The sequence below is a fragment of the Aspergillus pseudoviridinutans genome (genome assembly GCF_018340605.1).
Source record: "Aspergillus pseudoviridinutans IFM 55266 DNA, scaffold_5, whole genome shotgun sequence".
Taxonomy (NCBI): Eukaryota; Fungi; Ascomycota; class Eurotiomycetes; order Eurotiales; family Aspergillaceae; genus Aspergillus; species Aspergillus pseudoviridinutans.
In genome coordinates, this window is record NW_025091285.1 from 511,970 (window position 1) to 539,399 (window position 27,430).

At 49.5% G+C, this 27,430-nt stretch overlaps 8 protein-coding genes across 8 annotated transcripts; 5 read left to right on the forward strand and 3 right to left on the reverse strand.

Annotated features, from left to right (window-relative positions):
• Positions 1-2,754: 2,754 nt before the first annotated feature.
• Positions 2,755-3,292, reverse strand: Asppvi_007279 (uncharacterized protein; the record flags this gene model as incomplete). Its single annotated transcript, XM_043303170.1, has 3 exons — positions 2,755-2,856; positions 2,919-3,068; positions 3,128-3,292. The coding sequence occupies 3 exons, from the start codon at positions 3,290-3,292 to the stop codon at positions 2,755-2,757; spliced, it is 417 nt and encodes a 138-aa protein (XP_043159105.1).
• Positions 3,293-3,957: 665 nt separating this feature from the next.
• Asppvi_007280 (uncharacterized protein) lies at positions 3,958-5,649 on the forward strand (the record flags this gene model as incomplete). Its single annotated transcript, XM_043303171.1, has 4 exons — positions 3,958-4,216; positions 4,278-4,605; positions 4,667-4,808; positions 4,864-5,649. The coding sequence occupies 4 exons, from the start codon at positions 3,958-3,960 to the stop codon at positions 5,647-5,649; spliced, it is 1,515 nt and encodes a 504-aa protein (XP_043159106.1).
• A 263-nt stretch (positions 5,650-5,912) lies between these two features.
• On the reverse strand, positions 5,913-7,787 carry Asppvi_007281 (uncharacterized protein; the record flags this gene model as incomplete). The annotated part of the gene is made up of 1 exon (XM_043303172.1): positions 5,913-7,787. One exon carries the CDS (start codon positions 7,785-7,787, stop codon positions 5,913-5,915), a length of 1,875 nt encoding a protein of 624 aa, XP_043159107.1.
• A 927-nt stretch (positions 7,788-8,714) lies between these two features.
• Positions 8,715-10,732, reverse strand: Asppvi_007282 (ESCRT-II subunit protein VPS36; the record flags this gene model as incomplete). The annotated part of the gene is made up of 3 exons (XM_043303173.1): positions 8,715-10,343; positions 10,400-10,535; positions 10,632-10,732. 3 exons carry the CDS (start codon positions 10,730-10,732, stop codon positions 8,715-8,717), a joined length of 1,866 nt encoding a protein of 621 aa, XP_043159108.1.
• Positions 10,733-11,307: 575 nt separating this feature from the next.
• On the forward strand, positions 11,308-12,963 carry Asppvi_007283 (SAC3/GANP domain protein; the record flags this gene model as incomplete). The annotated part of the gene is made up of 3 exons (XM_043303174.1): positions 11,308-11,380; positions 11,437-12,688; positions 12,747-12,963. The coding sequence occupies 3 exons, from the start codon at positions 11,308-11,310 to the stop codon at positions 12,961-12,963; spliced, it is 1,542 nt and encodes a 513-aa protein (XP_043159109.1).
• A 3,215-nt stretch (positions 12,964-16,178) lies between these two features.
• Positions 16,179-18,514, forward strand: Asppvi_007284 (phosphatidylinositol-3-phosphate-binding protein BEM1; the record flags this gene model as incomplete). Its single annotated transcript, XM_043303175.1, has 4 exons — positions 16,179-16,184; positions 16,484-16,588; positions 16,777-17,532; positions 17,597-18,514. 4 exons carry the CDS (start codon positions 16,179-16,181, stop codon positions 18,512-18,514), a joined length of 1,785 nt encoding a protein of 594 aa, XP_043159110.1.
• Positions 18,515-19,528: 1,014 nt separating this feature from the next.
• Asppvi_007285 (AFG1 family ATPase) lies at positions 19,529-21,397 on the forward strand (the record flags this gene model as incomplete). Its single annotated transcript, XM_043303176.1, has 4 exons — positions 19,529-19,907; positions 19,974-20,424; positions 20,476-20,989; positions 21,050-21,397. 4 exons carry the CDS (start codon positions 19,529-19,531, stop codon positions 21,395-21,397), a joined length of 1,692 nt encoding a protein of 563 aa, XP_043159111.1.
• Positions 21,398-22,638: 1,241 nt separating this feature from the next.
• Positions 22,639-24,527, forward strand: Asppvi_007286 (DUF4246 domain-containing protein; the record flags this gene model as incomplete). The annotated part of the gene is made up of 4 exons (XM_043303177.1): positions 22,639-22,751; positions 22,800-22,878; positions 22,927-23,880; positions 23,928-24,527. 4 exons carry the CDS (start codon positions 22,639-22,641, stop codon positions 24,525-24,527), a joined length of 1,746 nt encoding a protein of 581 aa, XP_043159112.1.
• Between the last annotated feature and the right edge of the window lie 2,903 nt (positions 24,528-27,430).

The following is a 27,430-nucleotide window of genomic DNA, read 5'->3' on the forward strand; positions in this document are numbered from 1 at the left end:
GGCTGGCTACAGCAGCACTGCCTAAGGATGTACCACTTTACAATTCTACGGACTAACATTCTTCGGAAGATCACAACAGTACTAATCTGTATCGTCATCATTTGCAGCTTTAGATATCTCCCTCAGTATTATGAATTTGGTGAATTGGCCCTGAGAACAGAGTCGATCAGAGTGGAAGAACGAAGTCAGAAGAGAAGTCTAGATTGTCCATGGTGTATCTAGATCAACAAAAAACCCCGAGTGAGTTCGAAATAGGAAGGCGAGTCATGAAGAAGAGACGCCTTCAAAACACACAAATCAAAATGGTAACCACTGTAGTCGATCTGTAGCCCAGAAGCAAGCAGTGCAGTGGCGGTGTTGAAAGGCCCGGCACAACACAAAGCATTTCGAAGCAGATTGAACATTCCCCTCGATGAAACTGGAACAAAGAAAACATGCAGTTCCTCAGTTCAATGAAGGAGTTCCTCAGTTTGTCCATCCATCTATGGGAGGCTGATTCCGAATCTTGCAGATTGGTCTCTCGTTGGTCGTTGACCAAGTCGAAGACGTCTTGTACTACCACATCGTCGTTGATGCCCATTGCTGGTTCTACAATGCATGCCGATCTGCTGGCCAGGCGTGCTCATCATAATTCCCGGCATTTCCCGCCCTAGGCCTCCACAGCCCACTCGACCAATCACCCATGATCCGTCCGACCAACTCGCCAGCCTCTTGCTAACGCTGCACTGCAGTAAGCCTATTCTGTCAAGGTTCGGACCACCGCAAGGTCTAGAATGACGGCGTCATTTTAGTGCGTGTGTGGACCACAAGCAGTCCACTTACGCTGACTTCCAAGATGGATTGCGGAAATATGGTGGAGTATTGTAGTGCGTGGTGATACAGTGGTGGTATGGTGATTTAAGAGCTAACTAAGTGACAGCCGAAAGGAATGGACTGAGCGAGGACTGAGCCACTTTTCTCCTCTTCAATGCTCATCTCCTCGTCTGATAAATTAGATTAAACGCACGGCCTTATAGTTATGATTACGGAGTCTCCATTGTCAAAAGGTAGCTGACGATGACAAAATTTCTAACCTGAGGCATCAGTTGTGTACTCTATGTAATGTGTCTCGTAGACGCAGGAGTTACGACTTACAGTAACAGGCCACTAAGTGTTCAGGGGAAAAGACATCATGGTCAAAATAGAACCATGACATACGCTAACATATTTGCAGTAAATCCCTCTATTAGTGTGTCGTAGCGTGTCATAGCGACCGACACCATTGACCTGAATGAGGAACCTAGGGGATCAACTTCTCATTTCGTCTTCCACCGAGTCTAACGCCTGGGCAATTCAGCGACCAACTTGGTCCTAGCGTGAGCAACACTGCGAGTAAACAGATTATTGCTCATTAAACTTCGTTAGCCTGATGCTGAACATTGCGCATGTCAATCATCATACCAGCTTCCAGATTTCAACAGATCATTCATCTACATTGGGCTAGCAATCTGCCAGGTATCAATGTCTCGCACGGAAATGTCTCTCTCTCTCTAATGCTATGATCTATCAATAAGGAGATGTTTTATCTCCACATGTTTTTCCCCTAGCAGGATGTCGTTCCGTAAGCGACCCGGCGTGGGAGGCTGAAACGGTCGTCTTTTCATCCCTTCTGGCTGGACCACTCCGACCCTGGTACGGAAGCTTACCGAGTCAACGAGGGTCAAACTGCATATTTGCTGTCAAGTGAGCACCTCTAGTATGCTATCTGGAGAGCTACTAGAAAATGAACAGTTGAAGCCGCTTAGTACAGGCGACAAAATAGCAAATGCCACCTGGGCAGATCAGCGACCTTTAGTAAAGGTACGGCGGAGACCATGTCCTGATTTAGTAATAACGCCAGCATTCGATAGATAATATCTTACAGAGTAGATATTTTAGCTGCCTCCTGACTCCTGAGACTCCAGCTATCCACAGCATCATGCTCAAGTCAGGGTAGGACTTCATTCCATGCACCACGCGGTATCGTCAAGCTTGACGATTCCAACACAACATCAACGCCATTAGACATTCCTTCCATGTGCTTAGAGGCAGCCATGTTTTCATGCCGGATGATGCATCAAAAAATGTTCTCGTTGATGAAACAACCAAAAATGTGACTGTCTAGCCTGGACACTTCCAGGTTGGTATACAGATTTCCTGGATTTTGGTACCTGAGTTGATAAAATGACGCTAAACCTGTTCCTGAAAATGACCTACAAAGGCCCACTTTACTAAGCAAATGTCCCATTATTGATGGATCAGTCGACTTTACATTCCACGGTACAGGGTTTTATGGCTTGGTACAGAGAACCAGTACGGAGTACAGCCTGGTATTATTATTCTCAGCATATCATTATCACAAAATCCGCTGGTGATCTCATTTACGTTGAGCTGTCAGGAACTGCTAAATAGCCAGCATGTAGTAGATACTGGCTGACACTTAACCATCTCTCCATCTGTTTCATCCTACTGCAGGGATAATACTACTAACATAAATTAAAGCCGTTTGGCTATAGAACTCTGATCTCAGCCATGCAGAACGGATATGCCATCGTCCATGGAGCCACGTTTTGTCTTGAATAGGTCTAGAAATATGAATACCTGACTGCCTGAGGACCGGCAATACCATCCAATGCCAGCCACATCAACACCAGCCATATGACTGTCACCTCAAGACACCTTAACTATCACACCCGCCAACACATCACGACGCTTCCAATCATCATAGCACAATACCTAAAGTCGAGAATCCCTCACACGCGCAGTCACCACCGCAGAACACTCAATCTCCACATCCGTACCCAACGGCAACGTCTTAACAGCAACGCAAGTCCGCGCCTAAGCCATAGAATCAGCATCCGCCTCATCTCAAAACGCAAAATGGAGCGAAGCAAACTAACCGGCTTTGGCTCCCCAAACGCCGCCTGGTAGACTTCATTCACAGCCGCAAAGTCCCCCATATCAGCCAGGAAGATGTTCACCTTGACCACGTCCTGCAGACTCGACCCGCCCGCTTCCAGGACGGCCGAGAGATTATGCAGGATTTGCTTCTGCTCTGCATTAGTTTCATCGTTTCATCTTAGCATTGTAGAGGAGAAAGTGAAAGTACAGTGCGCGCTTGTATCGGGCCCTCCACCATCTTCCCCGTGGTAGGATCCACGCCGACCTGACCGGAGCAGTAGATCATATCCCCTACTTTGATCCCCTGGGAGAGGAATGGGGGTGGAAGGGGGGCTTTTTCGGTTCGGATGGGGATGCGGGTTGCTTTGGCCATGGTTACGGTTACTGGTGAGGTTGTCTAATTGAGGGTTTGGAGATTGGTGGGAAGCTGGACGGTTGGAGGTTCTGGGGTGAGAATGGCTGGAGGTAGGTAGATATAAGACTGGTGCGGAGATGTCGCCCCACTATGACTACGACTCCGGATTTGGTGTCTACCATGCATTCAACTGGTACACTAGGTGATGGCTATATAGCTCTATATGTAGATCATTGTAGGAAATAAAGAAATGGGACTTGGATCTTCTAGAGAATGATAGACCCATAGTTGCGGTCTTGGGAATATCTTTGGACTGTCGGTGCGGGGAGATATATTCTTCTTATGGGTATCGGGAAGGGTCATGATAGATATAGTATAGAGAGGTACAAATACATGAATCTTAATTTTGGCTTCAAATCAGAAATGTCTTCATACTTTGAAGTGACTGGGCTATTTCTGAATCTATATCTACCTAAAAGCAATATACTGCCGCACGCCACTGAAAGCAAGTAAACAGAGGGTACGCCATGCACAAAAGTGCCTATATCATAAACCTCTCACGTCATTACACACGTCTAGAGCAACAGTGAATGTGTGAATGTGCGAGATGCCCTCCTACTCAAACCCAACACTAGCCCTCAGGACTCTCACCAGAATGATCCGGAACATGACCCGCCAGAAAGATGGATCGCTATCGCTCACGCATGGAAACAATTCCAGAATTCCCAGAACTCCCAAATCTAGCTCTCCAAATGGCTGAGAATTGGAAGCCTATTCCAGACTGGGAGCCTGACTGGAAGGCAAAACGCAAAGCAGGACCAGCTCCCCAGTCAAAGAGCCCTGTTGAGGTCTGCGTACATGGTTTGACTGCAAAGTTCTTCCTGGATCTCCCTGACGATAGAATCATCCCTAGTTACTATCTGAAGAAAGCTGAGAGAACTGGTATGTTCTGTCTGTCTCAAGGTGCCCCGACAGAGGAAGTCACTGACTGACGTGTCTCTAGTCATTGTCCAGCGTACACCTTGGTGCTTTCGCAATGCTGACGATGCCCGCGACGTGGACATAAACAAATGGTCCCCCGTTGACATTCGCTTTCGAAGCGTCTTCATGACCCTGCGAAAACTTCCCGAGTTTGGCTTTCTTTACGACGAAGACGAAGATGACGACGAGGGGTACGGTACAATGGACGCCGGGGGAAGCAAGTCCACGCCAAAGTTCGATGAGATGGTCAAACTTCAGGGACAAGTCGTGTATGCTCTTCTGCAAGGAATTTTGGAAGCGTTCAGACTCAGCAGAGAGACGGACAACAGCAACTCCTACTTCTTTTTCCGGTCAGTAACTTCTCCATGACATGTCGTTCCCTCCCAACGCTTGCACTCATAGCCACTTTAGGACGAGGCTGCTCAACTGCCAGCTAGAATATTGGACTGGATACAGCGAGAGGTACAAGGACGGTCCTCTCACAGCTGGACTGGTTGGCATGGATCACCATCCTGACAAGAAGGTCTGCCCTACAGTTCTGCCCGTGTCAGCGGTAAACTTTCCCCCAAACCCCAAACTAGTCGTCTCAGATGGCTAATTGCTTGAAGTCGTCGGAAAACATATCTCTCAGATCGGCCCTCGAGGACAAGCTGAAGCTCATGCTTGGCCAGCTCCTCCTTAACATATCCCGTCTGCGGCCCCATGGAGATCAGATCCCGGACCAGGAGGTTTATCTAATTGGTATCCACGGTTCCAGGCTGCATATTCTTCGTGCTATCTTCCTCGGCCAGAAAACCTCCCATCTGTGGAGCGGAAGACATAACCGTCCCTCATCAGACGCCGATGCGATAGACCCCAACCCGAACACAACCTACGATCGATTCTACACTGGAAAGAATCTGGAACGACTTCGCCAACAGGTGGAGTGGCTGAGCGCAAAGAATTTAGACAGCGATCCAAACCCACGTAATCTTCGAGTCTTGGGCAGCCGAGAATTTGATCTCTGGCGCAAGCAAGATTTTCGGGCGGCCGTCAAGATGATTGTGGCTCTGTTCATCTACATGATGAGCGGGCAGGCTCGTTGCGGCGTCCTGCAGAAGGCGTTCAAGAATTACCCTATTGATGAGGAATCAGACGATGAGCTGGAGGAGGTACATGACACCCGCAAAAGGGTGGCGATTGAGGAAGAGGAGCTAGCAAAGAAAGAAAAGGAGTTGGAAGAGACGGAAAGGAAGAAGCGTGAGGAGGAACAGAACAAGGCGAGCATGAAGGGAAAGATGCGAAGCTCCATCAATGATCGCATTCGAGGATTCAAAGGTTGGCGTAAGCCGTGGGAAGACTTTGCGAGGCAGGACGAAGGGAAAGATAGCTCACTGGAGGACGACGACTTGTGAAGACCATGGATCCCGGTCCTTGCTTGCCCAAATGACCGTATAGTCTGGACCAGCGTGCTCCTGGTAGAGTCAGCTATTCTGAATCAGTCAGTTCGATCCGACCTGGCCATTTGGCAGCATTCCATTTGAATAAGAGGTGGACGGTAGAAGAAACAAAAAGTAGGTAAATATAGAGTTGTGATTTTTGTGTACAAAACACCAAAATATGATCACAATTTTGTGCAAATTGTTGCTTCACATGAGGTAATAACCAACATCATCTTTTATTCCCGGTCTCTGTGACGCCTTTCTGACTCAAACTCCGTGAACCCATCAATGCCCAGTCCGTCTTGCCCCCCGGTGCGAAAATACTCGACAACGACACCAATAGCGTAGCACGTTCCTGCCGTCGCTACACCACCGATGAGCATTCTACGAAGTGCTGTTCGAACTCTGGACCAAGTCTTCGCATGATCAGTGTCTTTTGAAGCATCAGCAGTGCTTTCAATGGCCGGATTGGGCGACGAGTCAAAAGGAGCAGTCGCCGCTCGGATATTTTCAACCGGGCCTGATTGAGGGGTCGTGAGTCTTCCTGCTTTATCACCACGGCTTGGGGTCTTTGAGCGCATAGCTGAGCCACTCTCGGAAGCCTTTATAAAGACAATGATATCCTCCCCGCCAGAGACAATTTCATACCCGTCATCGTGCATTTTAGCAAGGTACGGCACGAACTTCGCAGGGTGGCTTAGTCGAGAAAGGACTTCCGCGGGCGAAAGTAGCTTATCAGTCGACTGCAGTGAGGAGCTTGTCTCTGCTTCCACCACCTGCAAGGTAGAGGGGTCATATACAAGAACACGATATGTGGCTGTGGCCCAAGTATCATTCGGAGAGACTCGAACTTGATCGTGCGGCTCCTCTGGTTCATGATTTGGGTCGACCCTTACGTTGTGAAAGTCTCCTTGAGAACGAGGGAGGGAGGTACTTGCAGTCTTCGAACTCTGAGAGCACAATTGAGGCTTTGGTGAGTCAAGCGGGTCCGAATCTGGCTCCTTTGATTCGGAAGCTTCATKGATTTTGTACTTCTCCCGTATTCTTTGAGCATCTAGGCCTTTGACAGGGTCTTCGGCCATCTCAAAAGCAAGGTCCAGTTTGCGCCGCTTTTCCCTTAGTTGCCCTTCCGGTTCTCGATCCTTATTCTTCAGCTCGTAGGGTGTGCGAATGTCACTGGCGCGTAGAATATCTAGATCTTCAGCCTTTTCTGCCTGCGTAACCCATTCTTCCTGCTGTTTAAGCTCGTTCGATGCCATATGTAGTGTAATGGATGGATCTTTTGATTTCGTCGGGACGGTTGACGACCGTTCATTTTGATGGCTAACTGCGGAGGGAGGCACATTGTCAGCCTCTAAGGGAGCATGGTCAATTGACAACGGCTCGTTAGTCGTTTCAATCCCCGGCGCCGGTGCTGCCTTTGAAAAAGCCGTAGATTCGTCTCTAGGCTCAGTTGGCTCTTTGAGGATGTTTTCATCAGAATTTCCCGGCTTCGGAGGTAAGGTACTGCTGCCATGGGTAAATTCGCCTGGGCCTTGTGTGGTACTTTGAAGACTCGACTCATCGACGCTCTCAGACTGCACGGTGTTTTCATGGGCTGCAGCCCTTGTAACACCTTTAGCGTCTGAGTGTGCTTCTGAGTGTGCTTCTGAGTGGTCTACCGGGGAAAGGAAGCCAGCACTCTGAGCTGCGTCACTTTGAATTGTATTCAAATGAATCGATGAAGTGGGAGTTTCGGTGTGCTTGCTATTCCGAGACATCTCACAAGCTTCCCCCTTCTTCCGGACCATGCGACCAGTGATTGGATCAAACTCATAGTCTCCAATATCATCCTTCGCCGGCTCCTCATATGCATTGATCTCGCTTTTGGGGCTTGCTGACTGTTTGTCACTAGGTCGAGGATATGATGAATGCGAAGCATCAGTCTTCACGCGCGCATTCGTATCAGTTGTCTTCAGCCCGGCTTCTGCCTTTGACCCATGACCGAAAAAGGACTGAAAAAAGGAAGAGAAAATATTCTCATGCTTGCCCGACGACTTAAACGGTTCAAGCCTCCTCCCGAATAAAGCCTCGTAAGGATCCGTCTCGATCTCCTTCTTTATTTGTTCCATCCTCTGCTCCAAACGAACCCTTTGTGCTTCCCAATAGTCGTTCCTGGGCGTTTGTTCGTTCCAAGTTGGAGGAATGCTGAATTTTAAACGGCTCCATCCCCAGCCAAGATTCCACCAGGGATGATGATTATCGAATAAAGATTGTGATTGTTGACGGCGACTCGATTGTCGGTCTCTTAGCCTTGAAGGATTATGGCACTGATACTTTTCCAACCTCCTTCGCTCGTCAGAGCTTCTGCACCCATGTCGATGGTATGTATATCGCCATATCCCTCGGCTCTGGAGTGAAGTCCTCCTCGACACTTGGGGGAAAGCGACGTATGGAAGTTGAGAATATCTTGAAATAGCTCTCGAGCATCTCAGCGAATTATGATTCGATAGCAGTGCAGTATATGCCATTTTGAACGTTCTACTTTGAGTTAAGTGCATTAACTTATCAAATCTCTCAATAATGAAGGTGTAGCCATACCTGACTGCGTTATGACAGCCAACAATCTCGATGCTCACATCACAGCTGCTTTCACAGTTAAAGCTCTCAGCAAAAGTCCGCGCTGGAGCCAAGCACTAAAAAGATAAGAAATGACGGAGACCAAGCTTGACAGTGGAGGTCACAACAGAGATGATGAACTAGTCTAACTATGAGGAGCGAGAGAGCTTCTCCAAGGGGCGGAGAGAGCTCATAGATAAGCCATGCGGGGTCATAGCTTCAGTGAACCGAATGACAACTCTCAGTAAGAATTCGCCACAAGGCACACATTCATTGAAAACGTGGTAAAATTGTTTGTGGTTATACCTATCTTTAATGAGAGCGAGACAGCAACTGCTTCAATAAGGAAGATTTATTTATTCTGGTCATAACGGCGTCATTGTGATAAAAAGGGCCCATGCCAACGAATACGCTATATCAATATGTACAAAAGAACTCTTTCATATGGCTAGGGCTGACACCTTCGAATCAATACTATTCATCGAAGAATTGTCAGATGTAATGTAGTTGCTCCAGAACCTTAACCCTTCGATGCCTTCCTCACGACATAGGACACCTTTATCCTCAGCCATTTCTAGCTCCTCTGCTGCGACTCCGACACTCCACTTGAACCTTTGAGCAGCCTCCTGTGCTGTCACGGCACGCCCAAATTGACGCCAGTCCCAGGGCACTGGATCGGTGGGCAGTATCTGACGAAGTTCCGCCATCCATTCTTGCAGTTGCCGAATGGTCTTCTCATCACTCCAGTCGTAGCGTTGAACCACTAGAAGACCACTTTTGAATCGCCGCAGCCGAACAGGAAGTTTCAGTTTCTCCCAGAGCTCCGCTGCTTTCTGGAAGTCAGAAGGACTGACTAATTCTACACCATTTCGGGAGCGGTTGAAAATCGCCCAAAGATCAATCAGACTCATGATACCGCCTTCTTTTTGTAAGATACCTTTTCTATCGTCGGTGAGGTACTCCGCCAAGTTCCGTGAAAGTTCCGAGAGATATAAGTTTTCAGCACCAGAGCCAAGCATATCTTTGGTTGTGATCATCCCAAGAGCGGCAGCGGATTCGGAGAGTACTGCGCTGGTTGCTGCAGAATTCTCGTCACCGGCCATACCTGATTCCCTGGCGAGCGTTTCAGCAAGGTTAACGATCCGTTTAGCAGATGCCATCAAGGCCTCAAGATCCTCAAACGAACTGCCTATTACCACCTCGTTGTTTCTACGAGCCTCGAGTCCCCGCTGCTCAAGGCCCGCGATTCCCACTGCGGGGGACCGGGGTTGCGCTGGCGCGGAAACATTGGCAGCAACGGCACCAGAGGCTGTAGGATTCGGCGTGGCAGGCGATTGCAATGGCTGTTGCGGAACAGGAGGCGCATCGTAGAGCAGCCACTTTCGTTGGACCAAGGCGCCTTTCAACCTTTCATAGAAAGTCTTTTCACCGCCTCCGCGGAAGGATAATTTGACTACCTCGAAAGTCTCAGTATTGGCGATGTTTCCTTCTCCGAATATCGGCGCTGGGGATTCTGAACGACGGGAGTCCTCAGCAGAAGCTCCTCGAGCGATTGCGGAGGCTAGGGGAGCCCCGCATATCTCACACTCCAGAAGATAGGGATGGTTCACAAATGTACATCTGGGGCACGGTGTTGAGGCATTAGGCTTGCGTCCGATTTCATCATCGTTGCTTCCGGGTTGACCGGGCTCATGTGAAGCTGGATTTACTTGCGCGGCTTCGCGGCTAGCGGCAGCTGTGATTGCGGCCTTCAGAACAGTCGTAAATGGAGGCTTTATGCCACAAGCCAAGCATGGCGGCAAGTGAGTAGAAGCAGTCGCCGTTGCTGGGTCGAAATTAGAAGGTACCGGATTAGTGAACGAGCATATCGGGCAGACCCAGGTCGCGTTCATAGGCTTCGGTGCTGGCTGCTTGTATGAGGTTGCTAGGAGTGGAGACTGCGATCTCCCGGAATGGAAAGCCGGAGACTGCGATGCAGAGGGGCTACCCCCTACGCTCTTCGATTTGAGGTCATTCTTCGCGGGTTTTGGGTGCAAAATAATTTTCGAAGACGACTTCAGAAACCCTGCCTGGAAAGGATGAGCTCGGGAGCAAATGACAGTACGGACTCAACCATCAATCATACTTGGTAATCCGCTCGGTCGATTTCTTTCAAGTCGATGGCGACTGAGTACTTGCGTGGCTCGTCAACAGCGACATAGCAGACTCGGTGAGATGTGAGGTACGCATGGCCATTTTGATAATTTGGGACCTTGAATTTTCTGCATATACGAACAATATCCGCCAGTAAGCTTCCGAATGTCAAGGCAGTGGCACATACAAAGGAACAACTAGGGAACAGCTTGCTGGCAACTCACCCTTCATATAACCCCACCGCATCCTGGACGAAGAGCAAAGTCTCATCGGGCAATAATGAGGGACGGAGTGCAGTGGTCAGATCCACAGACTTGAAGAACATCTAGTAAGCTCAGCCAGCATCTCTCCACCCTCTTAACTGTGAAGAGAATATACAATCGAGTCCAATTCCAGAAAGTAGTCCAAGTCACGCTTTATCTCTCGACTCACCCCGCTGACGTAAGGTGGACTAAGGGCGGCGCGCAGTAGATAGGGAAATACAGGTAGCGAGAACCACCACTAGCGCATCTCACATTCTCTCCGCCACACCAGCCCAGAGAGAGTAAGCGAGAACCTTGACCTCCTGCCTTTCAAAAGCCTCACTTTTGCACTTGGACCTGGTGGCCAAAGCGACATATATCACTAGGATAGCTTCGTCTACTCAACTTCACCACCATTCACCTGCTAGTTGGCCTATTCTCTCATCTCATAACCATACTAGTTTCGAGTTGAGCTGGCCAACTTCTCAGCTTACTGGGGTGTATGAATGAAATTTTGATCACTATCCTCGGGACCCAGGCAACGCGTAGTCTAATCCTTTTCTTCTTCTCTTATCGATTCTGATATATTTTTCTCCTTTAACAATATTTCCTACTTTTCTTTCTTTCTGTTTATGCTTTTGTACAAGATTCTGCCATCATGAGTTCCGGTATCCCACCCTGGCGTGCAACCGCGTCCGCTACTGCCACAGCCCCTCACTTTCCTGCACATGGTATGTGTCTTCTTACTCCAATATGTTTCCCTATTCAGTTTCTAACTGTGATTTAGCAACCCCTGCATATATCCCTGTTCAAGCACGCCGTAGCTTTGCTCATACCTCTACCACCACCATGGCACCTCAGCCACAGCCAACGACAACTCAACCACCTCGCAAACGAGTAGAATGGCCAGCCCCCCTTCGATCATATGTACAACGAAGCTTCGCGCCTGAGAACCAACTTCCTGGAGTCAACCGACAGGAGATGGAGGTGAAACTGAAGACTGTCATTACTGAGGCGGCAGAGAAGAATCAGCTGGAGGAGATCAACTGGAATGCATTGCCCCTACCGCAAGTCATGATTCAAAACGAGCGCAACCAGATCCTTACCAACCCTGATGTCTCTGGTTGGAGTGCTTCTCTTTTAACTGCTACTCAGAAACCGGACACCGTGACCGAGGACGTTTCTAGGAAAAGAAAATCGGCTGAGTACGGGGACAAAGACAGCTGTCCACCATGGAGGCAGACTAACAATCATCATGCATTTGGAGATCGAATTACTTATCCTTCAGCAGACAAGCGCCAGCGTGTTGATCATAAGAACCCCAGTAAGTCAAAAGCTAATTTGGAATTGCGGAGGAAACGTTTCGAAGAACCACGGGCCAGATATGGCTCTTCACCATCCTCATCCCGTGGGGAATCACCAGCGCCCAGTGCAAATCAGGGCCCTGTTGTTGGACGGTGCCAGGAGCTAGAGAAGAACTACTTCCGCTTGACTTCAGCGCCAAACCCGGATACCGTTCGACCGCTGCATGTTTTGCACAAGACCCTCGATCTTTTGAAAAAGAAATGGAAGAAAGATAATAATTATGGATATATTTGCGACCAGTTCAAGTCTCTGCGACAAGATCTGACTGTCCAGCACATCAGAAACGAGTTCACTGTCAGTGTCTATGAAATTCATGCCCGCATTGCGCTTGAGAAGGGAGATCTTGGTGAGTATAATCAATGTCAGACACAGCTGCGAGCGTTATATGCCCAAAATCTCGGTGGGCATCCTACAGAATTCAAGGCGTATCGTATTCTTTATTTCATCCACACTCGCAATTGGACGGCTATGAACGATGCGTTGGCCGATCTAACAGCAGCAGACAAGCGTGATCCTGCTGTCAAACATGCTTTGGATGTTCGCTCAGCCCTTGCCCTGGGAAACTATCATCGTTTCTTCCAGCTCTACCTCGACACCCCTAATATGGGGGCTTATCTGATGGACATGTTTGTGGACCGCGAGCGACTTTCCGCCCTTGCGGCCATCTGTAAAGCGTAAGTGTTCTTCTGCGCGTTGTGTGCTGTTCTTTGCGGGCTGACTTGATGACAACAGTTACAAACCCGACGTAAAGATACGATTTATCACTGAGGAACTTGGCTTTGAGTCCGATGAACAGAGTGCACGCTTTATCCTGGACCACGCCTCTGAGGATTTACTCCAAGAGAAAGATGGCTCCGTGAGGCTGCTCACGAGCGGCAGGGCTGCGCAACTCTTTGACGCGGCCAAGTCTGAAGCCCACAGAGTCGTTGATATAAAAGGACAGATTTGATACCATTTTTTCGTTACTACAGCCAGCGTCTACACCCCACTGATTATCGGCATATACGAGTTTCTCGTCTCTCAGTGCTCTCAATACCCTTGCACCTATTTCGTCTGGTTTTTTTTCCACATTTTTCATTGAACGGCATGGTCAACTGGGACCAGCTGCCTCCGATGTTTCCTTGTTCACGTCCGCTTCGGTCTTCTCTATGCTCCTCAGCCCTTGACGGCGTCTTGCATATATCTTGGCTTTTGAGATCACGTCCCTTAAGCCTGGAAGCATGGTAGCGTTATTTTCTCTGAGTTTGGCGTCGTCACGGATGGGTGGTGGAAACGGGTTAGCATTTAACTCCTTAGTATTCGTAATTTAGTGATCCTTAGCAATATCAAAAGTACTCTCAGCACCAGTGGTTGATATTTTTTGCAATCCTTCGATGAGACACTGGCCAGTTTTCGGATAAGACCAGCCTGCAGATAGAGTAGATTGAGATCATTGGGCACAGGAAGCCATGACCAGAACAAGCCACTCATTGAGAAGGAGTCTCATTGCGTGGATCACACCGCTATGATTTAAGTGCTCCGAATCTGCAGGATCGACGGACTGCCTGACGCAGTCATCGGCGGTGTCAAAACAATTGCTCTCGTAGTGTGGCCCCGATTGGCTGGAATGCTATTCAAGTACGCAAGGGTACCTGCATCGAGATGCAGCAGCTGTGTCATTGCCCCCTGTCTGATTTAGAATCCGATCCTCGATCTACAGGACTCAAAGTCTGGTAGCACCGGTGAGCTAGGATTGTGACCGCCGACTTCGGAGGAACTTGATATTATCTCACAGGTCTGTCCCAACTTGAAGCTATCCGGTTAACAATATGTGTAACTACAGCAGGGTATAGTGACCGATCCGACGGATCATTGACAGGCCGCTGTATAAACCACGGTCCGAGGGACGAAGATATGCATTGATTGCTCATGTTACTCTCAAGGGATTGAGGAATCTCGCACCAGGTTCCTGACTATAGCCTCAATTCTGGGATCAAGCGGAGAAGGTCGAGAAATTGGAGTCTGGGACAGTGGATGCTGGGCCATGGGACTGCTGGAGACGGTGTTATCGGGGAGATGTCGCAGCCCGTTTGGGGTGCCTTGCGGGTCGTACGGTTTAGGTAGTCCTGGCTTGCTCGGAACGGGATCCAATATTCAAGTCTTGGACTGTTTAGGATATCTGGATATGCTCAAGCGCTCGATAGCTCATGAATCTATCTAGAAATTGAGATTGTAGGATTCAATAATCATTCCTGCCTTAGGATTTGACAGTAGAGACCTGGCCAATTAGATTGAAAGACAGGTGTGGTGGGCCAGATTCCGTGAATCCTCACCAATAATAGCGCTCCCACAGCTACCAAGAACGAAGAGTCTAGTTCATGGTGGCGACCGAGACCCATGTGGCTGCCATCCCACAATGCGACGGGTGGAATACGTACGTTCAAAAAGTCTTGGCTGAATCTGTCTCATTGTCCTATGATTCGACGAACGGTGCTAAGTCCTCGACAGAAAGGAAACTAGCAGCTAATTAGCGCATTACTTGCTGGATTCTAGCAGATTCTGTCGGACTTGTTGTAGAAGATCTTGTAATGTTGCCTGATAGTCGCAAGGATCGTGTGTACGCACGGAGTATTAACTACTCTACTGGCCTTAAGAAACCCTGGTCATAGCTGGGTCGGGACTGGGGACCATCTTCCGACGCACTGGATATACTGTGACCTGCCTTGGTGCCTTACCAGATTAGTCGCTGTAAGGTACCCAAGAGATGGCACAACGGTCCACTTGTTGGGTATCAGCCATGGTCAAGGCATTCCAGAATAACTGTAAACTGTGGAATATTTGAATTGAGGACCTTTGAAGCGCATTCTTAGGTATTGGATTTTTAGACTTCGGCTTAAAAACGAGAGAAATAAAGGAAGCCGCTGCTAAAAAGTGGACTGTACCATCATCATCTCCACAAGGATTTCTAGGCAAGGTAAGTACCCATCATCACTACTACCGTACAGCTTTAGAATCATGTCTTCTTTCGAGATAATTGATTTAGTCGTTATCAGGTCGTTGGTGATATTCTCCTGTTGTGCCTATAATCATCGCCACCATATAGCTATGGGACTATCTATGCCTATATGCTTCTGCCTCTCTAGCTGAATTTTGAGAAGCGGCTGGAGGAATCCCGCCACATTTGCATCATAGTTCTGGATAAGAGTACTTCTTGAAACCTTGTCAAGGCTTGAAACCTCGAAATGTCGAAAATTCTGGCCTTCACGGTCGTCTTTATATGCGGAGTGCCTACAAAAGAGTAGAACACAGCCCCCCGAGATCAGCGATCAGCGACCTAGTCCTCTACTCCAGGCAAAAGGAAGTACTTTATACTCCCGCATGAGCCATAAGGCTTTCAGCTGGTGTGAAAAGTACTACCAAAATTACTACTAGGCGACGGCCCGTGTCTATCGTCATTAAGAAGTTCGCATAGTAGCCAGCTTCTTTGCTCTCAGCTGATTGATCGATAATACCATCGTCAACCTGCCTGCAGTGGATTTCTGAAAACCGACAGGGTTCCCAGCCAGCCCAAACCAGAAAGTCTTCCTTTTCCCCCTTCAGGGGCGAGAAGGGAAATCCCAGAACCACCACCAAAGCGGGCCACTTTCTTTTCGCAATCCAGAACAACCAGACATCACGTATCCACGGTAGTAATCGAGCACGAGGGTGAAGCGAAAAGAGAGAAAGCTCAAGAGATCCACGATAAGGACCTATTACTACTATTACCACTCCGACGGCTAGACTACTCTCCACACTCTTTACCAGCGTTATCATCACTATTTTTATTTGAACGGAGATCTCCATTACTTTATCATTTCTTTGACTACAACGTGCACACTCTCCTTATTCACACAATTCCGCACACAGACAGAGACATCAACTTTGGTCTCTCACACTCATTTTCTTCTTTGTATGAATTCAAGGATCTGATTATTTCGTTGTCCTTCTTTGTTACACTCTTTTTCTATTTGATTCCGGGGTCGTTATATTGCTTCTTTCTGCCGTGCCTCTCGAAGCCACCTCGCTCTTTCGCAGTCCCCTTGAGTCTCACAACCTACACGACGGCTGTCGTTGATCCAACCTCTCCAGCCGAGTACAGTGCTACCAGTACGATTCTAATAGTTCGTTCTTCCTGAAAAAGAAAGAATGAAGGTATGTTTTGATTCTAAAGCTCTTTGATACTACCTAGTGAACCCTGCGCGCCCCCTTCGTTTCAAGCTGCTGGCTTGCCCCCTTCCACCATAATCATACATACCCCGCCTCTCGTTTATCTCGATTATGGTTGTCGCTTGTGGTCTCTTTCCTTCCGCTTCCGATTTTAGTGTTGATTTTCCTATTTCTGTACTTGGAATATCGTCGCCATTATTTACCTGAACCTTTTTTTTTTTTTAGTCCACTTCCCCTCCTTTATTGCTATGCCAAAATAATAACATACTGTTCAAAATATATAGGCCATCAGGCGATCTCTCAAAGGGGAAAAGGACCCCAAACCTCATCACCACCACCATCTTTCAATCACTCCCAAGTCAGCCATTGCGATTCTGCCCCCCAAGAAGGTAAGCCTTATCCTAGCCCCCAAACACAAAATGAACCGCCGCGGCCCCCTTTCCCTCCAACGTTGAAAGAGTATAGCTAGACTATCGCTTTCCATCCCCTCCCCCTTTCAAATTACTCCCCCTCATTCCAGTCGCATTGTCGATTCTTGGAAGTTGGTATTGACCGCGCGTCCCTTTTTCACGCCTAGGTGATCAAAGCTCTCTACGACTACCAACCAGAACCCGGGAACACGCAAGAATTAGCGTTCAGCAAGGGCGACTTCTTCCACGTTATCAGCAGGGAGGACGACTTGGACTGGTACGAAGCGTGCAATCCTCTCATCCCTAGTGCCAGGGGGTTGGTACCTGTCTCCTTTTTTGAGGTCATCGGCAAGAACGAAAGAGATAGTGGCGGGTCGGTCGATCTTCATAAGAAGAAAGAGTCGCACGACTCGGGTTTCTCAGATCGTGGTCCCGCTCGGTTTCCATCCCCCGACCATACTCCCACGCAACTTCAGCACCCCAGGATGTCGACGTTAGGAAAGGGCTCGAGCGCCATGGTCTATGGTATCGTCCAGTATGACTTTCAGGCAGAGCGACCGGATGAACTCGACGCGAAAGCAGGGGAAGCGATTATTGTCATCGCCCAATCCAACCCGGAGTGGTTCGTCGCAAAACCTATCGGTCGTCTGGGTGGTCCCGGGTTGATCCCCGTCTCCTTCATCGAACTTCGGGACATGCAAACCGGTCAAGCGGTAACCGATCCTTTAGAGGCAGTCAAGCGGGCCGGTGTACCAAGGGTCGAAGAATGGAAGAAAATGACGGCAGAATACAAGAACAGCAGCATCACCCTCGGCAAGATTGACTCGGCCGCAGCAACAATGCAGTCCGTGACCTCTGGAGTTGAGAAGATGTCCATGGGGCGCAACAGCGCCGGCCACGCAAGCCAAAATGGGACTGCCTACGTAAGTCTCCCTTCTTGCTCTCTTCCTTTGGCGATGTCTATGCTCATACTGGTTTCTTGTACAGGGCTATCATAATCGGAACGCGAGCAAAGCGTCCCTACCTCAACACCTGTCGCAGCCGCCGATGCAGAATCACCATCAGCCTCTGGTCGCTCCGGTAGCCGCATCCATTCCCCGGTACTGCTTCGATAACGACAAGTATTGGTATATTATTGAGGCCAAGATGGAGGACGGCCGCTGCTGGGAGTTGTCCCGTTATTATCATGACTTCTATGATTTTCAGATTGCGCTTCTGACCCAATTCGAGGAGGAGGCCGGAAATCGAGGCAAGCCGCGCACATTGCCGTTTATGCCCGGACCTGTGACGCATGTCACCGACGCGATCTCCAACGGCCGCCGCCAGAACCTGGACGAATACATAAAGAAGCTCCTGGCCATGCCTCCTCATATCTCCCGCTGCCAACTGGTCCGTCAGCTTTTCGCACCTCGCCCAGGTGACTTTGAAATTGACCCGAGCGCGTTTGGAGAAGATGCTCGGTACTCCGGTGGCTCACACCATTCCTCCACGCAGGAGGCATCGCGCAGCGCCTCCCGCCAGTCATCTCAGGCTCAGATGAGCTCGCACCCCGACCGAACTTCGCACCAGCGCAGTCAGCCATCCATCTCGCATCCGGCTGACAGACCAGCGGCGATGAACCGACAGGCCAGCTCTCTCACCCAAGTGTCGACAGCCTCAAGCGGGGGCGCCATGAAAGTCAAGGTATTCTTCCAGGACGACTTGATTGCCATTCGTGTCCCTAGCGACATCAGTTACCAGCAGCTCCGGGAGAAGCTCTTAGATCGTCTCAAGGTCAATGAGGAAATCGTGGTGCAATATAAGGACGAACCATCCGGCGCGTACATGGACCTGAACAACGACAGTGACCTTGACACCGCCATTCAGCGGAATTCCAAGCTCACCCTATACGTCGGGCTTGCATAAGAAAAGCCCACGCCACTTCTTCTTCTCTTCTTGAAAGCATGCATAGAATCATGCTGGGTTTGCGATAGATCGTTGTCCCCTGCGTCTGTCTTTGTCTCATCTTTACCCCGCCACAACTGCGATCGACTGGTGGAGACGGTGTACGGTGTTCTGGTCTTGTTTATTGTTCAATGTTTATTTTGGAAAAAAAAGAGCCTTTTGAGCGCTTTCTGACTGTTTGATGTGGTTGAAAAATGCCAGAACGAGATGTCCGACATGTTTGATGTTTATGCCGTTATGTACTTCTCCTGGTTGATATATCCTTTTCTCTGTGTTTTTTTGCATTGGATTCTGTCCAGTGGGCATATGACTTGTTGTGATGTTTCCATACCCTCTTGACGTTTTGTCCATCACATGTACATATGTTTTCTTTGCATATATACACCTCTATGTAGGCTTCTCCACCTGCATGCAGTCGTATAGTGATATGTCTTTTCCTCCGCATTATCAGATACTCCAGCATAACATATCACAACATTCCTACTCTGTACGTATTCCTACCTGGTATGTTGTACTGCGCCGATAGCAACTCCGTCCCAATTTGCCGGGTCCCGAGTCACGTGGTTTCGTTGTCGGTAATCCCGCGGTTCTTTTTCGCCTCAGGCCAACGCAACGGTGATGGAATTCGATTGCCTTCTTGCCAATTGACATACGCGCATCTGGCGCACAGGCTCCCATTCTCTTCTTACATTCAGTCTTCCGAGAACTTGAAAATTATTCTAGCAAGTATACTGATGCCTTTCTACGAAAGACATAAGGCGTACTCGCTTTGTTGACACTGACAACTCGTTTTCCTTTTCCCCGCTTGTCCGCCGCACTCGACCCATCATTTGTCGATTCTTCGGCCATAGAAGTATACCCGATCGGAAGAATCAAGCCCCCAGTGCTCCAAGCCTACCGACCGCATACTTTTACACGAAGCGATTACGATATTTTCCGCTCAGCATCCGTTACCTCGACTTATCTAAGTAACAAATGAGTCGGCCATCTGCGAAACTCTGCGCCGAGTCCCTTCCCTCAGCGCTGAGGAGCCGGGCCCCAGGGTTGACGGCGAGGAGATCCGGACGTGGACGGGTACTGATCGGGGAGTGTAGGTGGAGTGTGCATAGCAGCAATGGCGCAGCACGTCGTCAGACGGCGGGGGCGCAGGATGTTTGGTTGAATGCCAGGAATGCGCAGCCGAGGACCGGAGCGTATATGCGGCGCTTTGCTACGGCAGCTGTGACTCAGCCTCAGGCTGAGAGTATTGCGGGACAGACGGAGGATGCGAGGGCTGGGGTGTCTGGCGGGCCGTTGCAGGAGTATGAGGGGCGGGTGCAACAGGGGCGCTTGCGGGATGATCAGTATCAGAGGGGTGGGTGTCTTCCGTACCGGCCTGTACCGGCCTTTCCAGGGGCAACGATGAGCTGACGGAGTCAAGAGATTGTCCAAAAGCTGCAGGACCTGCACGACGTGTTGAAAGGTTATACTCCCCCGGCCGTTGTGCACCCGAGCGTTGAGTCGCTGGATCCGAAACCGAAGTCGTCCTTCTTCGGCTCGCTGTTTGGGCGCAAGAGCGCGAAGGCGGAGTCGAAAATCCCAGACAGTTTACCCAAGGGATTGTATATGTATGGTGATGTGGGGTGCGGGAAGACGATGCTCATGGATCTGTTTTACGAGACCTTGCCAGCCAACATCAAGTCCAAGTCGCGCATCCATTTCCACAACTTCATGCAGGATGTACATAAGCGCATGCACGTGGTAAAGATGCAGTACGGTAATGACTTTGACGCTCTGCCTTTGGTGGCGGCGGATATCGCGGAGTTGTCCAGCGTGTTGTGTTTCGATGAGTTTCAGTGTACGGACGTTGCTGATGCGATGATTTTGCGGAGGTATGTATCTGGAGTATTGGGAGGCAAGGGCTCAGCTGACGCTTTTCCTAGGCTGCTCGAATCTCTCATGTCGCACGGTGTCGTGCTCGTGACAACCTCGAACCGTCATCCCGATGATCTGTACAAGAACGGTATCCAGCGAGAATCCTTCATTCCGTGTATCAATCTTCTCAAGACTGCTTTGACCGTGATCAACCTGAATTCGCCGACCGATTACCGCAAAATTCCTCGTCCACCAGCGGCGGTGTACCACCACCCGCTCGGTCCTGAAGCTGATCGCCACGCGCAGAAGTGGTACGAGTTCCTGGGCGATCCCAATGATCCTCCTCACCCAGAGACACAAGAGGTTTGGGGCCGTAAGATCAAGGTTCCGTCGGCCAGTGGAAAGGCGGCCCGTTTCACTTTCCAGGAGCTCATCGGAAGCGCAACGGGAGCGGCGGACTACTTGGAGCTGGTGCGGAACTACGAGGCTTTCATCGTGACGGACGTTCCGGGGATGACATTGCAGCAACGGGATCTGGCTCGTCGATTCATCACTTTTATTGACGCCGTCTACGAGAGCAGGGTGAGTAACCGGTATTTTGTTTTGCCCAAGCGAGGCGGAGGCTAAAATCTCTCTCAACAGGCCAAATTAGTCCTCACCACAGCCGTTCCACTCACGAACCTCTTCATGTCCGAGCAAGAAGTCAGAACATCCCTAGAAGAAAACGGGGACCACTCCGATCTCTCAGACGCGATGCGCATGATGATGGATGACTTGGGATTGTCAGTGCAAGCCCTCAAATCGACCTCCATCTTCAGCGGTGACGAGGAACGATTCGCGTTCGCTCGTGCCCTATCCCGGTTATCCGAGATGGGCAGTAAGGACTGGGTCGAGCGCGGCTTGGGAGTAGGCAAGACCGTCCAGGAAGGGAAGAGCGAGCACGACGCGTGGATGAAGGCGAGGAGCCGCTGGAGCGAGGACAACATGTAGATTCAGTTCATACTAGACTTGTGGCTTTGTTCTATACTTTTGCATCGTTTCGCGCCCATGACCAGCCCGTCTGATGGAATGCTGGTGCAGTGTATATCTCATTTCTACATATAGAACTACCCATATATACAATTGCGTTACCACTTCACCTAGTCATCTAGTCTACCAACCCATACTCCGTACCTCTCTACTGATACGATCAGAGAAACCAAACGATAAGCCATGACGTCATCAAATCTAAGATACCGTACAGAGAGGTACATTTCTTACCTGCGAGAAGTAGAGAGGTACCTTACGTCTAGAGCACGGAATACCCGTAGAATACCACTGGTACTTCACTGTCCAGGGTTGAAAACATCAATTGCAGGCTGAGGAACATCCTGTCACAAGTGACCACGGTCGAATCAGTCACGCACGCACATAAGCGGGCTTTCAGCGATTGGGATTCGCTCAATTGTACGGAGTATGGCTGTCCCCCATCGAAAGTTGTTTTGGAAGTAGGTTAGCCAGTTGTGCTGAGCCCAAGGTGAGGGAGATAGTGTACTCCGTCCATGGAAAGAAAGTATATAGAGGTGTTGTCGCACAAGGATGCATCACCCTGGAGCAGGCCTGGATTAGGATGGTTAGATTGAGGTTTTTAAATGGGATTGTGGAGAGCAAAGCTTAGCTTTGGTATTTGCGATCCTCGAATTCGCCGAAGAATGTGAAGCATATGTGTGCAAATGGAACGAGTACGATTGCAGATCTGAGCAGGACGATGAGCACGACTACTGACTATGAAGTCAACATCCTGATCCAAATCAACGGCTTGGCATTGTCGATGAGAAGTTCAATGGTGCTTCGCTCCTCGAGATTCAATCGCTGGGGGGAAGGTACTTGGACCTCCTTATACGAGGTAGCTCTTGTGCGCGGAGCAAACACTAGTGCGACAGAGACATGAGCAAACCCCTGAGCAAGCAGCCCATGCACTCATCGTCAGTACCTTCAGCACGTTTAAACTTCACAGAGCATCCGCCAGTTGACCACTACTTGTGTCTTAACTGGTAACTCTTGAGGGGCATCCTCGTATTTGCCTATCGCCCCGCCTGAATTTTAAGGCAGCAGCCGGTTGCCTAAACCCACAACGCGGCGAGATCTCTGATACTCTCCATATAAATATCATCACACATAGTATGAACAGAGTCCTCTCGGTATTTAGGCATCTCAGATCACTTCCTCGGATACAATTGCGCTCAATGACTATGGACTCTGGAAACACGCGCTTCGACATACCGGGTTATGGAGTAATCCTGAACTCGACCCCGGAGGATCMTGACCTGTTCCCCAATGCACTGGAGAGCAGCAGTTTCGCTGAGTAAGTTGTTTGCTGATACAATTGACTACTCTGAAGCTAAGGATGCAGACGCGTAAATACTCATCGGGAGATCTTGATGATGCGAGCGCTCAATTCCATCACTGACAAGCCGGACTGGGAGAAAAAGGTGCGTTTGCTTTCTTCCCTGAATGCGCATCGCTGACATTACATTTAGGTCTTTGATGAAGAAATCACTGCCAAATGGCGCAAGGAAATCATGGACAGCGGAGAAGATATCACTCCCAACATGATGAACTGGATCATCAAAGAGGCGCGGTGGAAAGCTGAGGTCTTCAGGGACACCAAGCACGTCGTGGCATTCGATGCTGGCGTGGTCAAATCCGATACTGCTATTGCAGAAGACTTGCGACAGATGCTGAGAGATGCCGCTCGGCCCCTGGAGGATGTGCCTGAAGAGCTCAAAGACTACCATCCGGGATCGGACGACAAGGTGGTTGACCTGGTCCATCCATCGCTGTTCCCGGTCATCTTCGGCCGGACCCGTGTTCTCCATAGGAAACTGATCGGGCTCGAGGATTTTTTGAATAATGTCGGGGAGGGCAAAGTACTTGCAGTTCCTCCGGAGGAGGACGCTACTGTCGACCGCAACTGGCGAAGCGGCCATCAACCCTACAGCCGCAAATTCCAGTGGCTCCCCTGTGACGTACAGTTCGCTGACAATGGCGAATGTCGCATTGCGTCGTATATCAATAACCTGCACCCGAAGAAGCACCGGCCGCTGTACCAAGTCATTGAGAAGATCCTGACTCAAACCATCCCGCTGTGGAACACGACCTTGACGCTCGTGCGGGATAATTACAAGCGGATCCCCTACGATGACGTCGAATATGACGAGCATCCCGAGCCGGAGCCCCAGCCGGCAAACGAGGAAGACGAGTATAGTGACGGATATTATAAACGATATGACGAATGGCAAAAACGACAACCCATTCGACGCCCGGAACCGGGTGAGTTCGCTCCCCGTGTAATCGAGGCCGAGGGCCAGGTCAACCTGCGCGAGCTTTTTGCCCAGAACGGATTACAGGTGATCGTCAAGCTGGCCAACATCGAGCTGACGCCGGAGAAGCCAGAGTACGACGGCGGATCGTGGCACGTCGAGGGTCAACTGGTATGTTTCTTCGTCGGGATGGCAGGAGTACACGCTAACCCACGTAGAATGAGCACATCTGCGCTTCGGCCATTTACTACTACGACAGCGAGAACATCACCGACAGCAGACTCGCGTTCCGGCAACGAGCGGATACAGACGCCGTCTCCTATATCTCCTATGAGCAATCGCGACACGAATTCCTCCAGGAGATCTTTCGCTTGGATCCTGAGGCGGCCTGGAACGAGGGCAATGTCACCCAGGTGCTGGGCAGCGTGGACACTCGTCAGGGACGCTTACTCACCTTCCCAAACAGCCTCCAACACCAAGTGTCGCCGTTTGCACTGGCAGATCGGACCAAGCCGGGTCATCGCAAGATTCTCGCTTTCTTCCTCGTAGACCCTCATCTCTCGATTATTTCTTCGGCGAATGTACCTCCTCAGCAGGAGGACTGGTGGAAGGAACGGCAGGAGATTGTCGGGAAGTTGCTGAGAGAGAGACTCCCAGCTGAGTTGCAGAATATGGTTAACGAGGGTCTCAAAGCTACGCCCATAACCCTGGAGGAGGCAAAGCAGTACCGCAAGGAATTGATGGAGGAGCGCTCCAACAAGTTGCAGGAACAGAACCGGGACTTCGAAATGGGGGAGTTTAACTTATGCGAGCATTAACCGATTTTGCATGTATGTATTTTATACCCTATCAAGCAATAGTGGCTTCAGAAATCGTCTCCATCTCATCTACTATGCACTCTTTCGTAGCCCAGAAGCTCTCCCCCAAGACTCTAGAGTTGTGTGGACGACCCCGTTTCGCGGACAGATACATTTGGCAGTATTCCAGACACGGGAACTGACAGAAAGAGTTAGACGGCTTGGTAATTAAGGCCGTTTTAAGTTCTTTTGTACAATATAAGGCGATAATGGTTATGATCATTGCAATTGATTTAGACTTGTATAGTGACAAGCCAATGTCCTGCTGTTGACTGGACGATACTCAGTAGTAACAAGTGAACAAGAACTAGCAAAGCTGCATGCCCCCCCTGCAATGGAAGGAGTAGATTCGCATACCAGTCCTGTTTCGAATCCAGGCTAGATAACGTTGCACACTATAACGAGGCCACAATGTCATTAATGGCGACACGCTCTGCATTCTGCAGATATCCGAGGCATGAGAAGTTACACAGGGCGCAGGAGCAAAGAATGAAGGGAGAAGATTTCGCCGTCTCTTTAGCCTTCCCCTTATTAACAACGACTCCGTTCTTCAATACTTTGGTCTGAGTAGCGTTGGAGAAATGCTTTCCAAGATGGCCCTGAGCATGTCGCGCTCACAGCGCTTGATCATGGTGATCGGGATATCATCATGTTTCTTCTTGACTGAAATCTCCAGTATTTGTCATCTGTCCAGATTAAGGAATCCTGGAATTCGAAGCTGACACCAGCAGTTGGCTTGTATACTCATTCGCTAGCTCTGGTGGCAGATGCCTTTCACTATGTACGCTTTGCTTTATCTTCCAGGTGACATCTGCTGAATGGTCTAGTTGACCGACCTGATTGGGTTCGTTGTCGCCTTGTTGGCCTTGAAGGTAGGATAATGTCTTGAGGAACCTAGAGTATAGAAGTACTGACACATAAAACCAAAGCTTTCTGAGATCGATAATGAACCGAAGACTCTGGCCTTCGGGTGGCAGCGAGCACCACTATTGGGAGCTTTCTTTAACGGAGCACTTCTCTTTGCGCTGGGAATAAGCATTCTATTGCAGTCGGTGGAGAGATTTATATCATTGCATAGTTTGTGCCCTCCTTCAATGCGCAGGCAACTCACTGATATTCCACAGAAATCGAGAATCCCAGACTCATGCTCATTGTTGGGTCCGTGGGCTTGGGTCTCAATATCCTCAGTGCTCTTTTTCTTCATGGCAAGCTTGCCTTCCTGGATGCGCAGTCTCGTTACTAATGTCAAGCCATTAGAGGACTGTTCCCATGTTCATCAACAAGCGTTGAATGCTTCGATAGACTCGTCCATAAAAGCCGAGGAAGGGGCAGGGATACACAAGGTGTGCACTCATTGCCACAGTTGCGGGTTTACGTATAAGCTCAGCTGAATCTTCGACTCAGGACGATATAGAACTTCCACCGAAGAGAACAGAATCCAATCGCCGTGATCTTGGAATGCTAGGAGTTCTGCTCCATGTTATCGGAGATGCAGTGAACAATCTCGGCGTTATGATTGCTGCGTTGGTAATCTGGTTGACGGAATTTGAAGGACGATATTACGCTGATCCGGGAGCAAGTTTATTTATCGCTCTCATAATCATACTATCCTCTGTTCCGCTCCGTGTGTTCTTCTCCGTCTATGGAGTGTTAGGTGGTGCTGACGCTTTTCAGTGCGAAAAACCGGATCCATCCTCTTGGGATGTACACCATCTGGCGTAGATCTCAATGACTTAAGAAGTGACCTGGAAAAAGTAAGCGATGCTGTATCACTCTGATATCATCTCAGCTCTGACTGTGACTTGCATAGATTCAAGGAGTGCTATCAATTTATGAAATCAATGTGTGGCATATCAGCCAGCACAAGTCGTTAGCCGTCATCGGAGTGCTCGTCACGGATCAACACGTCCCAGGATTTACCAAGCTGATCAGCATGGTCAACGAGTGTTGTCAGAAATATGGCATTCAATCGGTTGCTCTTCGGCAGATGTTGCGTTCGAAGGAACTGTCACTGGCAGTGGAAGACCGAACTTGAGGAGCGAAGAAGGCAATAGAATGTCATGTTGGACATAGAATGGCTAGGCTCAGGGGATGCTTGTAAGACTAAATCATGTCAGGGATGGGACGGACTGTGTGGGATGCTCTTTGTAACCTGACAAGCCCATGTCACTTCTACAACAATCAAACTGCTTAGTTTCCATTGCTCTTCTACTACGCTCTCCCGTCTGATGCCATCGATATTATCGTCATTGTTCCAGTAATCTGATCAAAGAGTTGATCCGAGCTCATATCTTCATTCTCCACCTTCTCCGCATCTCTGGCGGAATGATTCCGCCATGAAGCGCTCTTCTCTGGCCCGGTAGATATGTCAATCTGCACAATCCTCAGGCTAGCTGCTGCCTGAAGGAGGACAGAGTCGTTGCTCTTGCTTTCATTGATTCTTCGTTTGGCCAAGAATGGCCAAGTCTATCTTATAACCAGACCTGCGCTGGACGAAAAGGGCAATTGATACGCCCTGGGTGGCTAAAACCCCATGACCCCAAGCAGATATACATAAAAGAAAGGACCAATGGTACGAATTCCATGAGGAGAAATTTGTCGGACCTCTCAAATCAACAACCCGCTCGGCAGATAGGAGCTTCTCCAATCTCCACCATGGCGTATCTCCAATGTCTATGGTTATCTCCCTCGGGGGCGCGGGGAAGAATAATGTCCCCTGATTGGAACTTGTCACCGCATTCCGATTCCGAGATGTAAGGAGTTGTAGCATGAACGGGTTCTACGTATCTGCATGGGGCGGTGTCAAGGGGATTGGTACATGATAGCGTTTTCGACGAGGGGTATAAGATATACTCCTCTCTCCT